The sequence below is a fragment of the Haemaphysalis longicornis genome, unplaced genomic scaffold (genome assembly GCF_048455015.1).
Source record: "Haemaphysalis longicornis isolate Haplotype H1 unplaced genomic scaffold, Haemaphysalis longicornis Haplotype H1 scaffold_4, whole genome shotgun sequence".
Classification (NCBI taxonomy): Eukaryota; Metazoa; Arthropoda; class Arachnida; order Ixodida; family Ixodidae; genus Haemaphysalis; species Haemaphysalis longicornis.
In genome coordinates this window covers 47,749,404-47,764,335 of record NW_027526361.1, presented here as the reverse complement: position 1 = coordinate 47,764,335, position 14,932 = coordinate 47,749,404, and the positions used below count along the sequence as shown (strand labels likewise).

The 14,932-nt window shown below is 45.0% G+C and overlaps 1 protein-coding gene across 1 annotated transcript in view; it reads left to right on the top strand.

Annotated features, from left to right (window-relative positions):
- The window catches only part of LOC144178646 (putative ammonium transporter 2), a 40,674-nt gene that overhangs the window by 12,277 nt on the left and 13,465 nt on the right, over positions 1-14,932 (top strand). The window contains exons 2-4 of the mRNA XM_077706651.1: positions 4,418-4,644; positions 6,465-6,787; positions 13,404-13,475. Of these exons, the coding sequence (XP_077562777.1) occupies positions 4,418-4,644; positions 6,465-6,787; positions 13,404-13,475 (622 nt within the window). The remainder of the gene's footprint in view (positions 1-4,417; positions 4,645-6,464; positions 6,788-13,403; positions 13,476-14,932) is intronic.

Below are 14,932 nucleotides of genomic sequence, written 5' to 3'. Positions count from 1 at the left end.
CTCTGTCTAGTAACCTGGTTCTTTGAAGGGCCCGGTCCAAATACTCCCCTGCGTTTGTGTGTGTGTGTGTGTGCGTGTGTGCGACGACTTGAGTTCCTCTGTACAGCTATATACAGAAACTTCAGCAATGGCGAACTATTAGCGCCTCCTGTGTGTCTCTTATGAAAGCTACTCGGAATACGAAGTACAGATAAGCAAAACATTTTCGACCTGCTACCACTGGTGGCACGACTCATACATATCAACATTGCTCAGCCCATAAGTATATTTTGGTAGATTTAAGGCAAACCACAAGTACTTAACCTGACCTCGCAGTCATCTATAATTTTAAAACGTGCATTGAAAATAGGCAAAAAAAAAAAAAAAAGCGGTGCCGGAAAGAGCCCAGCCAAAAACAAAACAAAAAAAAAAAAACAAGTCAGTGCAGCCCCGCAAGAGGTAACCCCTGAGTGGTCACGTGGTCGAAGGAACCGCGCTCTGGGAATGGGCCTGATTGGCCAAAGTTTGTTCAACCATCACGCCGTAAGTTTCAGAGATCACGTGTCGACCGCGTGTTGGTGGAAAAGAGCACCACGTGGTGTGCGTAAAGAATATTTTCCTGCGTTTTCTTTTTTTTTTTTTTTGCCGTGCGCTCACCTAGAGACCTGCAACGTCGCAGAAAAGACGTCTCAGAAGGAAGCGTGGCGAAGACGATTTCATTATGAATGCCACGCACGATATGACAGAGAGAGAGAATAGTCTTTAATGATACTGGTGAGGTTAGCCTGGCCAAGGCGCCTAGCTTGCTACACCAGATGTATGAAAAAATGAAATCGATGAAGAGATGATGATAATGACTGTGATGAAGATGATGCGCTCATTAATAGAGTCCTGTTTAAAGAGTCTGATCAACTCCTGTGCTTCGCAGGAAAGACAATAGAGCCTTTGTAGCTCGAGATGCTCGTTTAGAGTTCGACCAAGGGCCTAGCACGTCACTTAGAGATAGTCCTCTAGAAAGCGGTCGACCCAAGGACACTAGAAGGGACGTTCAAGCTGCTCTATACCGCGTACACTCACATAATACGTGGTTCAGGTCCTCGTGCATGTCACAAAGAGTGCAGAAGGGGGAAGCGGCCTGTTTCATCTTGAATCGAAAATAACTTGTGAAAGCGACATTTAGCCGCACGCGGTGAACAACCGCTTCGTCATGCTTGGAAAGTCCGTCAGGCATCCTAGAGGTCCCGAGCGTGCCTATGGAGTGAAGTGGCGCGTAATTTTGCGGCGCAACAGCCGTCGCTGAAATCTCCAGCTAGCCTTGGACGCAAGGGCAGAAGCATCCTTTCTTGAGAACGGTATCGGTATGACAATTCCCCAATAGAAAGTTTCGGCACAAATTTTTGTGTCGTTACGCCTTTTAGCGTCAATGTTGCCGTTCCCATTCCGTAGCATGAAGGCACCACGCTAAAAATGAGCCTATTGGAAACTGTGAGAGCATTTCTTAGATGGATTTGCCGACTTCGTGGCTCAAAAATTTGGCGGACACAAATTTTAAGCACCGCCAAAAATGCAGCTGGAGTCGACCTGGCCCATGCGATGGCCAGACTGCTGCCGACTGGCTAACAGCCCCGATACACCGTTATAGACCTTCGGAGAACTACGCCTAAAAGTGATACGTGGGTTTAATAAATTTACGCTCAATGGCAAATAGATGCGGAAACTACCATAATAAGAGGCACCTTGCAGTGATTGTCCCTTGGTGTACCATGGTCGCGGAAACTTTATATCACGCGTTACATGGTGCGTTACATACAACGTCCCATATTACGCACGTTACGTACTGCTCTACATCAGCAGTATAAGAAATACAAGCTAAAATGCAGCAATTGCATATTGTAACTGGCCTCTTGATGGGACCTTTTTATTTACAGTTTTTATGCAGCTTTAAGCAGGGTTTAAAACCGCGCTTGAGAACGTCACTATTTGTAAATAAAGTGCAGTAAGATCTAACCTTTCCCTACATTTATGCCCAAATTTCAGATGTAAAACACGTGCAGGAGTACATACACATTTGACGTATAGTTTGCATTCTACAGCCAACCAAAGTATTGTCAGCACGGTAGTCATGGCCCATGCTTTAAAGGAGCCATGCAGACAAAATACAAGTTTATTTTATTCGAAAGATTTCGTGTTTGATGGTGCCCCCACGCTTGTCCGGCAGCAAACGATGCCGTATTCACTGAAAAATATTTCAATTTAGGTTAAACTTTTGATTCTCCCGCCAAATCGTGTGTTTTTGTGACGTCTGCCTTGAAGTCACAAAGGCGGGTATTCAAACGAACTTCCAGTGCGTCATTAGGCTCTGCAGCCTTGCTTACCGTCAGTCCTCCCAGATGGCGCTACCAAACTGAACCGCGTACCGTTGTCCACGGTTGCTTTGTTCTTGACCGTATTCGCACCTGGCTTGTTCTTGATGCGGTAGAAAGTAATCGTTTCGTGAAACATGAGGTACGCTCGACAAACAGGGCCAGTGTCGCTTATATACGCCAATCGCTCAGTGTCGTGTAAGACAACTCCAAAGCGCCGGACTGCTGTGCAGCTAAAACAAGCATAGTGCACCCAGTACCAACAGCAGTGCGCATCGGTACTTCTATGGTTACGTATATTTCCGTAACTTTCATTGCTTACCCCACCATTCTTACTGCTGTAAAATGAATATGCAATACATTTACGTGCAAATAGCTTTTTCCGCAAGCTTATAAGCCCTGCCTAATTTGCGTTTGCTTTTGCCGGTCTCAACCAATCGCACAGCTGGGCACATATGATATCATAGGTTCTGTTGCGGGAAATGAGCTAGTCGGTCGCATGGCCATTCCCTTTTTTCTTATTATGTAGTTTATTTGAGCGAAGTGTGCGTTAAAAGTGGTGTCAGTATGATTCTAACGAGGCAACCTTTCGAATGAACCAAACTTGTGTTTTGTCTGCATGGGGATAAGAGTGGGGAATCGGGGATCGGACTAACTCACAATAAATAACATTGACAAGTTCGCTCGTTTCTCACATCTTCAAGGCTCGTTGCCCAAGATATTATAGCTTCAAAGACTCATAACGCACACGAATGGCAGTGTCACCACTCCGCCTGGCGGAGAAAAGCTGCGCCTGAGTTCCTTTTCTTGTCTTTTTTTCTTACGTCAGAACTTCCCACGCGGTGTGCGAGGTATCAACAATAAACAAAGGGCTCGCTTTCCTCCAGCACCTTTACGAAGGACGTGGCCATATGCCAAGACAGCTAGGCGTAATCTGCATAAACGTCGCCCGGTGTCGCCGTCGTAAAACCACGAGCTAGGTGTTTGGTAACCGGGGCAACCCGCATTGACACGAAGGAATAAACAAAACAACGATAAGCCATCAGCCATGCAGCCGGATGTTTGGGAAAGGATGCAGCGGCTCGTAAAAGGGCAGGTTCATGGAAGGCATACATTAGCCTTGTTGCGGGAAAACCTTTGATCTACCACTGCAACAGAAAAAAATGATGGGTCTTAAGAAATCAAGGGATGACACAGTGTTTCTTTGACCCCAGAAAATAAATGTTATTCGGGCAGGGATACTATGAAAGTCAACAAAGAATGTAATTCGTGCGTGAAAAGGCTTTTCTGTTGTCCCTTGGTTCAGCTCGCTAAAGGTGCTGTTGTTTCTTTTTTTATCCTGATTTCCTCATTATTGGTTTCCTCATTCTTCGTTTCCTTGTTTGTTTGTTTGTTTGTTTGTTTGTTTGTTTGTTTGTTTGTTTGTTTGTTTGTTTGTTTGTTTGTTTGTTTGTTTGTTTGTTTGTCTGCAAATATGGTGTAGGAGGAGGAAGGATAAGGGGCAAGACAAACCCTGCCTCTGCTTGTTCTTACCAGGTGATCTAATGCCGAGGAGGTCAAGCGTCAGGAGGAGAGTTCTCCGCAATCAAAACGTAACGAAGAGGCCTCGCCCTCATCCTGATATGCTCGCGGAAATTAATTCCGGGGTGCAGACAATTTGTAAATTGACGGAAATTGCGGAGAGATACAAAGGTCTGGTGGAGCCGGCACCAAGATACTCAGCCGCAGAGCGCAAAATGACGGAAGATGGCCTCTACGCGCAATGCTGTCTAATTAACAAACAAAAAAACTATCCCCTTGTACATTTAATACCAGAATGACTGTCGAATTGTCTGGGAAAGTCACTTTCAGAGAATCATATGCATACTGTGGGGCTTCCAGGAGCAATCTGCTCGCATACGTGCGCGAAACGAGTGGAATGCTGAAACTTTTAAGAACACGTATGCCACAAGGCGATCTCTTGCAAACAGAATTAAAAACTAAATATTTATCCGTTACTGCTAGCACTTAGCCCCATCTCTAAGCAGTCTTCTTGACGACGTGCGGACGGGCTATGTACGGTCATTGTGTCGCAGGTTTCGGACTCCTGGAGTCGGGCTGCGTGACGCGCAAGAACGAGGTGAACATCATGGTGAAGAACGCGGTGGACGTAGTGTTCGGCGGCTTGGGCTACTGGATGTTCGGCTATGGCTTCAGCTTCGGCACAGATCGCGGCACCAACCAGTTCATCGCCTTCGGAAAGTTCTTCCTGGACAGCGACGAAAAAGAGATGGGTGTCGTCTTCGCCACCTACATCTTCCAGGTGCGCAAACATGCCTTTTTACACGACCATCACCTGCGTAACCTCCCCCCCCCCCTTCCCCCCTTCTGTTCAGTATGATGCGGATCATCGCGTGAAAGCAAACAGAAAAGGTTGCACCGGATCACCATCATAGTAATAGCGGCAGTGTGGTTAGATTACGCAGGTGGCTTCCTAGATATCGTAAATTATTCTTTTACAATGTAGCTGCTATAAGCTTGAGACGTATGACCTTGTGGTTGGAGTTGGTCCTGAGGAGTTCCGTTGCGAATCGTTGCGAATAGGATCGCAGTGGCTTGGCTTGTGTGTCTGCGTTCGCTGCACCAGCGGGAGAATTATTTTGTTTACGTTCGATACGGTGACGCAGCAAATACATTTGTCGGCAGCCTTGAAAAATTTTGGCGGTATAGTTACTTTCACCCGGGAGTCGATTGGAAACGCGTAAATGAAGGCGTTTCGCGAATTCCTTGCTTTTAATGTCATTTAACGCCTATATCCCGCCCCGCAGTCCCTTCACAGCCCTTCAAACTCACCCTCCAAAAACGCCTTCGGCTGGAGTTTCAGTTTGCCCTTAATTAGTAACCCTGCCGACCTGCTGTTAACCAACTTCGCTTTGCTGAAAGATACACATGTGTTTGCTTCGGAACGTTAAATCGCTGCTATGGACGCGTATAATACGGTTAACAAAACAGTCTTTTTTCTTCGCAGCAGCATTTCCTGTTGGTGTCTAGTTACCGAAGATAAGTTTATTGTAAGCAATCGTGGTTTCCACCGCTGCTTGTCCTAAAGAAGTACACGGAACAGTACACTTTTATAAAAGGAGCAGGAAATCCAGTCGTGAGCGCTTACGTCTCAAATGACGTGGAGACACACTCACTCCCTGAGAGCGTAGCATGCATTAAAGGAACTCTACAACGCTTCCGATAAACGCCTTCACTCTTTCCTTCGCGTCTGGAAGAATTGTGAGAGCTGTAGTTATCGCCAGAACGGAGTAGCACTGCGTGATTTGGTCATGGAAGTAGATCCGCCTCCTGCTTCTGCTTTGCTTTTGTGGCGATTTTTTTAGAAGTGATCATCGAGATGTTCGTTGCTGCAACTGACAAGAAGCCGGCCAATGGCCGCTAAGTCTCTAAGGACGTAATTCGAGCGCTCGGAGGAGGCCAAGATTAGGGAAGACAGAAAAAAAATTTTGGGCAGATTTCCCAGTTATCTGATGGGCATAGAGCAGTAATTTTTGGCTGAAGTACTTTGGGACCCCCTACTCTAAATACTGGATGTGTTTGTTGACTGCGTTCTGAAAGCATTTTGGATTTAGAAAGAGTTAAAAAAAGTGTTTCAGGGTCTCTTTAATACAAGGCCCATAAGCAAAGTACCCCACACGTCTCATTCTCACGACATTGGGACGACGGCTAGAATGCGTAGCTATACTTCACGTTCATGTTTTCTCAAAAGTTGCCTGCTTGGCCCCAAAGCACCTGCCACACACTTTCTATCGCTAGTGTTGATTGATTGATTGATTGATTGATTGATTGATTGATTGATTGATTGATTGATTGATTGATTGATTGATTGATTGATTGATTGATTGATTGATTGATTGATTGATTGATTGATTGATTGATTGATTGTAGGGTTTAACGCGCCGACGCAACGCAGGCGATGACGCGCACCATAGTGGAGGGCTTCGGATTAATTTTGACCACCTGCGGATTTTTACTATAGTGTTGTTTTTTTGTGACAGCCGTACATACTATTAAAGATTTTTCTCTCAAAGCAGAGCCACGCTCGTCATAATCTGACGCTTGTGCGCCCCACCACCGCAGCTGTCGTTCGCAACCACGGCGACGACGATCGTGTCGGGTGCCATGGCGGAGCGGTGCAACTTCGTGGCCTACTGCATCTTCTCCTTCCTGAACACGGTGGTGTTCTGCCTGCCGGCCGGCTGGGTCTGGGGCCAGCACGGATTCCTCAACAAGCTGCGCGTGGTGGATATCGCCGGCTGCGCGGCCGTCCACCTGGTGGGCGGGGCCTCCTCCCTGGTGGCGGCCGCCATGCTAAAACCCCGGCACGGCCGCTACGACCGCGGCCCCGAGCCGCCACCCATGGGCTCGCCAACCAACGCGCTCGTCGGCATGTTCATGCTATGGTCAGTTCACTTTTATTACGCCAGGCTCTGGACAATGATGACGCTGATATATATATATATATATAAATATATATATATATATATATATATATATATATATATATATATATATATATATATATATATATATATATATATATATATATATATATATATATATATATATATATATATATATATATAAGTCTAGAGAAAGATAAGCTCACAAAGCGCGCAGAAATAGTATAAGAGTCGGATACACAGCAAGAACAATAACAAACAAGGTTTACTTACGTAGCGGCAACGGGACTTGCCTTCATCAGAGTAAAGTTACATGATTTTGCTGTATATATATATATATATATATATATATATATATATATATATATATATATATATATATATATATATTTTTTTTTTTTTCGGAGGATGTTTTGCGACACCGGTAAAAAAAAAGAAAGAAGAGAGCCTGAGTCCAAGCAATACCTCAGCCATTTTTCGTCCTTGATAAAACCGAAGGGTCAGTTGTTTTATTCATGATAGTATCATCATAAAATATTATGGCATAAAGGACTCCGAGAAACAATTTTTGCTAACAGGCCGATACTTTTCTTACATTTTTTGCATTTTGATATATCAATGCGTTGTGTATAGCATGGGCGAGAAAAAAAAAATCCCGGAATTTCGGAAAGGAGGATTTCAGAAAATCTCGTGGGGTGTTCTGGCTCCGACCCCCCACCCTCCGGTCCGGAACGCTGGCATCTTCAAAAGTCACCCTACCGTCGAACGTTATGCCTCTTTTCGCTTTTCCTCCGTACCTTAAAAAAACTGGCCCACCATGAGCTAACCGTGTGTAGACAGGACGAGACCGTTGAATTATTATAGCAATGCCCCTGCAAGCTACGTCCTGTGCCCCAAAGAAAGACAAGGAGCAGCTAGTGCTGTCGGAGACAGAAGTCTTCGTAATCTTAGCGATCAAAATACGTATCTCCAAGACCTGCGCTTGCGTAGCACTTGATTTGTGTTATAAAACAATGCTTCACACCTGGAATATTAACCGTACGCGCATCCGGGGCTACCGGGCTTTGGTAGGTCAAAGCGCGTCCCGTTGATGTTCCCCGACTGTGCCTTTGCCTTACAGCTGACCGAAGACCAGGAGCGGGGATTAAACATATAAAATAACTGTCCAGGAATTTTCTGCGGGCGGCATTCGTACATTGGGCGAGGGGGGTACGGGGGGGAGGAGAAAAATGTTTATTGGAGCCGATAATTAATAAAAAAAGTTTGGATAAACATTATTAAGTTATATCTTCGCAAAGAGGCTATTAGTCTACTGAGTGCTGTGTGCAGGTGATTCTATGATATACGCGGGGAGTATTCTAATTAAACTGATTTTCAAGACTCTCCTAATTCTAATTTTACAACGCATTCCACTACAAAGAGTGATGCAGTCACTATTCATGAGACTTGTCTAGCTCATTATTCCCAAATTGATTTTAGTTGCTACTGCATTCGTGCATATGCATTGTAGGATGTTTGTGGACGATTTATTGTAAGTTCTTCTGTACCTCAAAACGCAAACGTAAAAGTCTAAGGACCAGACAGCTGCAGCACGGAACCTCAGACATCAATCCTTCACCCGGGCCGCGGAACAGTTGGTACAGTAGCGCTCACTATGACCTGCAACGCTCATTAGTATTCAGGCTACTATATTGTCAAAATAATGACTACTGGCATAAACGTCAGTATCAATAATGATGCATTACGACATTGGGCTCTTAATGTGCACTTGATCTTAAACTCCGCGTACCAGAATAACTTGTACAAAGCTATGAATAGTAATAAGCATTGTAGGCCCCAGTGAGCGCAACTGTATACATTATTGCTTACCGTTATGGAACTAACCCGGCGTTGCTATTACGTACGACGCCAGAGCGTTAAGACTGACGTCAGCGCCAGCGAGGTTACTGCGGCTGTGAATACCCTTTGCCTTTATACACGCAAACACCGGGTTCAACTGCTGCGGGAGATGCGTACGGCGGGTTTTATTTCAGCGTTACCAATAAATTATTCAAGGGAACCTTTCACCGCATTTGCCGTCCGGAAAACGGCGAGCCGTGGAGCGGCGATTATAACGACGCTAGCCAAGCTGAGACTTGTTCAACATGCAGAGTAAATATCAGAGATCGCCGAACATCTCCTGCATTATATACTCTTCTTGGACCCTGTAATCTTAAAGCACAAAATGTTTCTAGTTCATTCTTAAGCGCTTGTCTCGTTCCCTGCGCTGAAAAAAGTTTTTGCTGGGGACGTCTTTTTATTTGCTACTGCATTGTCGGCTGAATTCATTTTGTGAATCGTGAATTATCAGAACATCTTTTTCGAGCTATCGCAACTATTAATTTCATTCATTTTGCTAGTTTTGAGAAGACGTGTTATAAAAAACGTTTCACGTACATTTCGTTATTGTAAACTCTAAATGTTCATTTGCAAGGTAAAAATTACACCGTTTAACATTTTAGGACTTCAAAACGACTTCCGTCTTTTGAAAAAAAAAAATAGTGTTTCACAACAAGGGAAACAATAATAACATGGTTTCACAACAGGTAAGTATAAATACAGAAAGAAATCACTTCGTCACCGTCTCGCACTTCCTGAACGGTGGAGTTACAAGTGCACCGCGACCTTCAGTTTCGTTTTCGTCCGTCTAAAATTACGCGAGTTTTATAGTTCAAACGCCATTTTAAAGCGAAGCTTTCATTGCCTCCCCGATGACGACTGTACGCAAAAACGCACTGCAGGAAAGACAACTTTACTCAATGGGAGGGTACATGATGGGTTTCCACAAGGGCACATCAAGCGCCTCAAAAGAAAAAAAAAAACGCTTTCTGCGGTTTAAATCGAACCTGGGTCCCTCGCGTTATGAAGCCGACGCCTATCCACCGCGCCACTCCGACACGGTCGAATCAGTTTATATTTCGGACTGACTTTCACTCAGGTTGCATGTGAGAAAGCTTCGCGTTTTAACCACCTTTATCTTAGGGAAGGGGCTTCGATTTTTCCTAGCAGCGAGCGGAAACAATTGATATGTACAGTGAGTCACGTTTACATCAAGATGTACAGTCAATATAGTTAATTAGGCAATAATTGGTATATTTTGGACAAACATTTATATCAATGGTGAGAACGTTTATAGGTTGCCCACCAGGTCGGCAAGCGCACATTACAGTGCACGGCCCTATGATTAAATTTTTTTTTCAGCTATAGGAACAATACCTGCTCCCCTCGAGATAATGTGTTGTTTATCCGAATTTCATAAATAAAAATAAATAAATAAAAATAAATAAATAAACAAAAATATCCCGGACCATCTCCACTAACGTGAAACCTGGTGAGGGGCGCAGTATGCAATGTATAAGGGTATCCTTGGTGCCTTGGCGTTTTTGCCAACGGAAATGAAACCGCTGGGGGGTATAGATATACAACTTTGCTGTAAACGTCTCTTGCCTTTGGAGCACGAAGCTCTTTTTCGCAAGGCGAAAAAGAGTGTTCCGGTCTTTCTTTTTTAGTACGCGTTACGAAGTGCTTCAGCGCGAGGCGCAAACGAGTGTCCCGGTGTTTTTTTAGCACACGTTACGCTCTAGCGCAAGGCGAAAACGAGTTTCCCGGTGTATTGGTAACGTGACTACATGAGACGAACGACGATTACGACGACGATGACGCCGACGGCAGGAGACGCCAACAGTCCCAGCCCCTAAGGGCTGGGGCTGGGGCTGGGGCCCCTAAGGGCTGGGGCCAACAGCCCCAGCCCATAATACACTTGAAGGCATAACAAAGACACCGACCAAAAAAGAAAATGATAGAATGATGTATCGGCCCACTGAACGAGAGCCTCGTTCACACTGAAAGTTAAGAAAGAAATGTAAGAGATTAACTAGGCTGAAGCACGTTACCTAAACACCTTGCGTGGGTAAAGGGAAGATTGCCGCCTGAGCGGTTTAATGTGCTTTTTCGTTGTCTGTATCAGTAAGGATTCAAGATGCAGCCTGGAAGGCGAAGTCTTTCTTAGTAGCGACAACTCAGGCCTTGCCCCTGTCTCTTTCATGGTTAGAAGAATATACATGTTCCGCGAGGGCGTTAGCGGACGCTGTGTCCTTCTTAACATCATTACAATGCTCTTTTAACCGTATTTCGAAATTCCTAGATTCCTCAAAGTATACAGTATCGCGCATGGCACTTCCTACACAACACCGGGTAATCTGTCTCTTTAGGTAACCTCTTTAGGTAATCTGTCTTTCACCGTCCCCAAAGCGTTTTTTTAGCTTTTGGGCAGAAACACGTACGGGCCACGTTACACGTCGTACGTGCGCAGAACACGGGCCAAAGTCTCACTCACTCCAGGCACGTATGGTATGCTGCTTCTGTTTGAACATATTTACGGGGCTGCAGAAGCATGATTAAACTTGTGTTCTACTAAAGTCACAAAAGTATCTGGGTAACCGGCTGCAGACAGGTCACGACGTACACGTTGGACGTCAACCGAGTGGTCAGCAGTCGTGGTGCAAACGGTGCAGGCACGTTGCACTAAAAAAGGCACCACGGACCTCTTGCTCGCTGCAGGGTGCACCGTCTTGAAGTTTAAAGGCCAACTGCACTCAACATTTCAACCTCTTGAAAACGTTATTGTCGTACAGTCTGCGCAAAAATACTGCAGGATACAAAATATGACAGCTGAAATGCGCTTACCCGCGGCGCAAACGACAATAAAATATCGGAGATTTTGAAACCGAAATTGAGAAGATCGCAACCATCACGGCCCGGCTGAGGGGACGCTCCAGCCCAACGTTTAAAGATAGATATAGATAAACGTTGCTCCAGCCGGCCCAGTCGGCGAGCGAGCAGCCGCACGCGGCCGTCTGGCCGGCCGGAGCGAACCCATCGCGCAACGCCGCAGTCCTAGAAGAAGCGCGCCAGGCGGGACTCGACCGGTTCTCCTGGCTTGGTAGCGCAGGGCCGGCCGCAACGTCACTTCCGCTTCATGGCTGTTTGCGTGCGCAATCCGCCGGCAGGTGTAGCGTCGCCTGCGACGGAGCTATTTTAAGTGTTTATAATTAATTAACCCCGCTTTTCACGGGGCTACCAGTCATGTCTCAGTTGGTTTGGTGGTACGCACTATACGTTCAAAGCAAATTTGGCAAAGGTGAAATTCGAGCGCAGACGGCCTTTAAGTACGGATCGGTGTTCGTGCTCTTTCTGAATACCGCAAAAAGGAGGGTAGTACCATCACGCTTAATTAAAGCGTTCATGAAGGGTAACTCCTCATTGCTTGCTTTTTCAACTGTAATCTGAAACGATTTTTCAATGCAGTTTGTACGTAAACGAGTCCAAATCTTCTTATTCAGTTATTCAAAAACAGTCGTCAATGTAGCGAAAGAAAATCTTCGCGGCTGGAGCGAAGGACAAAAGCGCTCGTCGTTCTACAGACTCCGTTGTCAAATTGGCGGCTATAACCTAAATTGAAGTCCTCATGGCTGTACTGTGATGTTCTTTGTAAAAAAAAAAATCCCTAAAATCGAAGTAGGTATACGATATACAGAAGAATAAAAGCCTCACAAAGTCGGCACGTCGATGGGCGTTCTTTCCGAGAGAGTGTGGCCCGAATCCACGTCTTATCATACCTGCATAGCCAAATCAATTGGTACACTGGTAAAGAGTGACCACACATCCAACGACATCTGATTTCGCCATCATCCAGCGAGAGGTCTTTGGCTTTCTCAATGAAATGGCTTGAATTCTGAACGTAAGTGTGACTCTGATTGAGGCATCAAACAATGCACGTAGACAGAAAGCTTGTAGAGGGGGAACCAGGCGAAATCCATGATGGGTCGTAAGGGGGTACCGGGCTTGTGAATTTTGGGAACACCGTAAAGTGCTGGGGCCGATCCATTGTGCATAAGAGCTTGCAGAAAAGTGACTTACGTTGGGCTGGAGTGACCCGGAAGACGTGAGCAAGTAGCTTCTGATAATTCCTTTTGCAATTTTGACGTGTGGTCTTTGTCAAGGCGGGTACACGTGTCTTCATAAGAAAGCAGCGCGTGTATGTTTTCGTCGTAATCACTCCTGTTCACTAAGACAGTCACATTGCCTTTATCTGCCGGTAATTGTGTTATTTTTTTTTCTTGTTGTCAGCGTCTTGGCTATGTTTTCAATGATCGTTCCAGAATAGACGGGCGTCCGTCAAAGCCTCGATTTTAAAATAAGCACTCACCCAAACGAGCTTTCTGCGCACGCTGACGAGGCTAAGGTGGTCTATATTATTCCGCAGCCCTTAATGCCTTAAACTTGAAAAAAAAAATCACAAAAATGTCTTGTTCCTTTATCACGCATCGCATTCGAACTTGATGACGTTTAATCATAAATGTAAGTTTTGATTTGCAATAATAACAATATCTTTCTGAGCCCTCTTTTTTTCAGGCCTCGAGTTTAGATTTCCTGATATTTAAAGAGTATATTTTCGGTTTACTGATAACAACAAATACTAATTTATCTTGTTGGTTTCTGTTCGCCTTTGAATTTTTTATATTTGATTTGGTGATTTAACTTTAGTACCAACAAAGAGCGTCTTGTCACACTGCAGGTGGGGCTGGTTAGGCTTCAACTGCGGCAGCACTTTCGGCGTTTCCGGCCACAAATGGAAGTACGCGGCCAGGTAAGGGCGAACGTCGCTTTGCTTTCGCTTTTACATGTAAACATCGACGGCTTCTCAACTTGAGAGAAAATTTCTTTGCTTTCTTGTTTATTTTACGCAACGTGCAATGAAAGAAGAAACGCTGGAGTGAGGAAATAAAAGCCCATACAGCATGCCTCTTTGAGCGTAAATATTTAATAACTGTTGCCCGCAGAGTCCAGCAACAAGGGGTAAACAGCCTCTGGGCATCCTACATACTTACGTTGTGTAAAAGAATAACAACAAACAAACAGAAAGATACTGAAAACTGCTTCCGTGTGGGTATGCGAAAAAAATTACGTTTTTCTTCAAGCTATCCAATTTTTATACCTAATGGTAGGTCTATCGTAATTGCGTTTTCTTCTGTTACAATAACGTCCCCGTAATCAGCTGAGGGATCAGCTGTATCTTCGGGTCGTAACGGTTGAGCGGTGGTGTCGGCCGGTGGTGGTTTTAGTGCAGCTAGGTGCTGTATCTTCGCTCATCGTGTGGTAGTTTTGTGTTCCCTAGCATCTAATTGTTCTGACGCGTTCCTATGTGGGCGACCACTTTTCACCGCTACCGCTGAGATAGGCGCTTTAAAATTCATCGCAGTAGAGACAGCAGTGACAGCATAAACGTGTGCAGTAGAGATTCAGTCATCTCACTATCATCTTCATCATCATCATCATCATTATCATTTTGCCTTCACGACGTTTTTCTTCCTCTTTCGGTTACTACGACTGAGGGGGCTGGCCAATTTCCCCTGTTATACCGTACTCTATTAGCGAAAACATGCTCTGACACTTTGGCAATTATCATCTCAAATTTCTCCTGTTGGCCTCCAGGGGTGCGGTTGCGTCCTCTCATTACCATCGTCATAACTTTTTTTATCCACTGTGTGTTGTTTTCGTTCTCTTTTGTTTTCTTCTTTTTTTCCTTTATAGATAATGGTGAGTAACCGCGGAGAGGGGTCGTCTTCTTCTTCTTCTTCTTCCTTGTAAGCATAAAATACACCTTATTGGCGTGAAAGTGCTTTGCTACTTCAGTAATTAGCATGATAAAATTACTCACGTGTAGGCGTGTCTCTAATACACTGAGTCTCTGATACACTCTCTAATTTCTCAGTGCGTGTCTCTAGTACATGTTTCTAAGCCGGAAACGCACTAGGTCTACCTTTAGTTATATCGTTTAAAAACAGCGCGGCAGACAGGACTAAGGAAGGTGTTAGGGTCGCTTTCATTCCGCAGGCCGCTGGTTCGCATCCCAGACCCAAGTCAACGCAATTTTCCTTCCTTTACTTTCATTCTCTCTGAGACGTCGGCCATTTCTGGAACCATCCCTGGGTCACGCCAACATCAGATTCTCCGTAAGGGGGCATTTACTGATGCCGCATTATAACGAAATCAGGCACAGAAAGAACCGTTCTCTCCTGTTGCTCACAATCGCATCGTGGTATA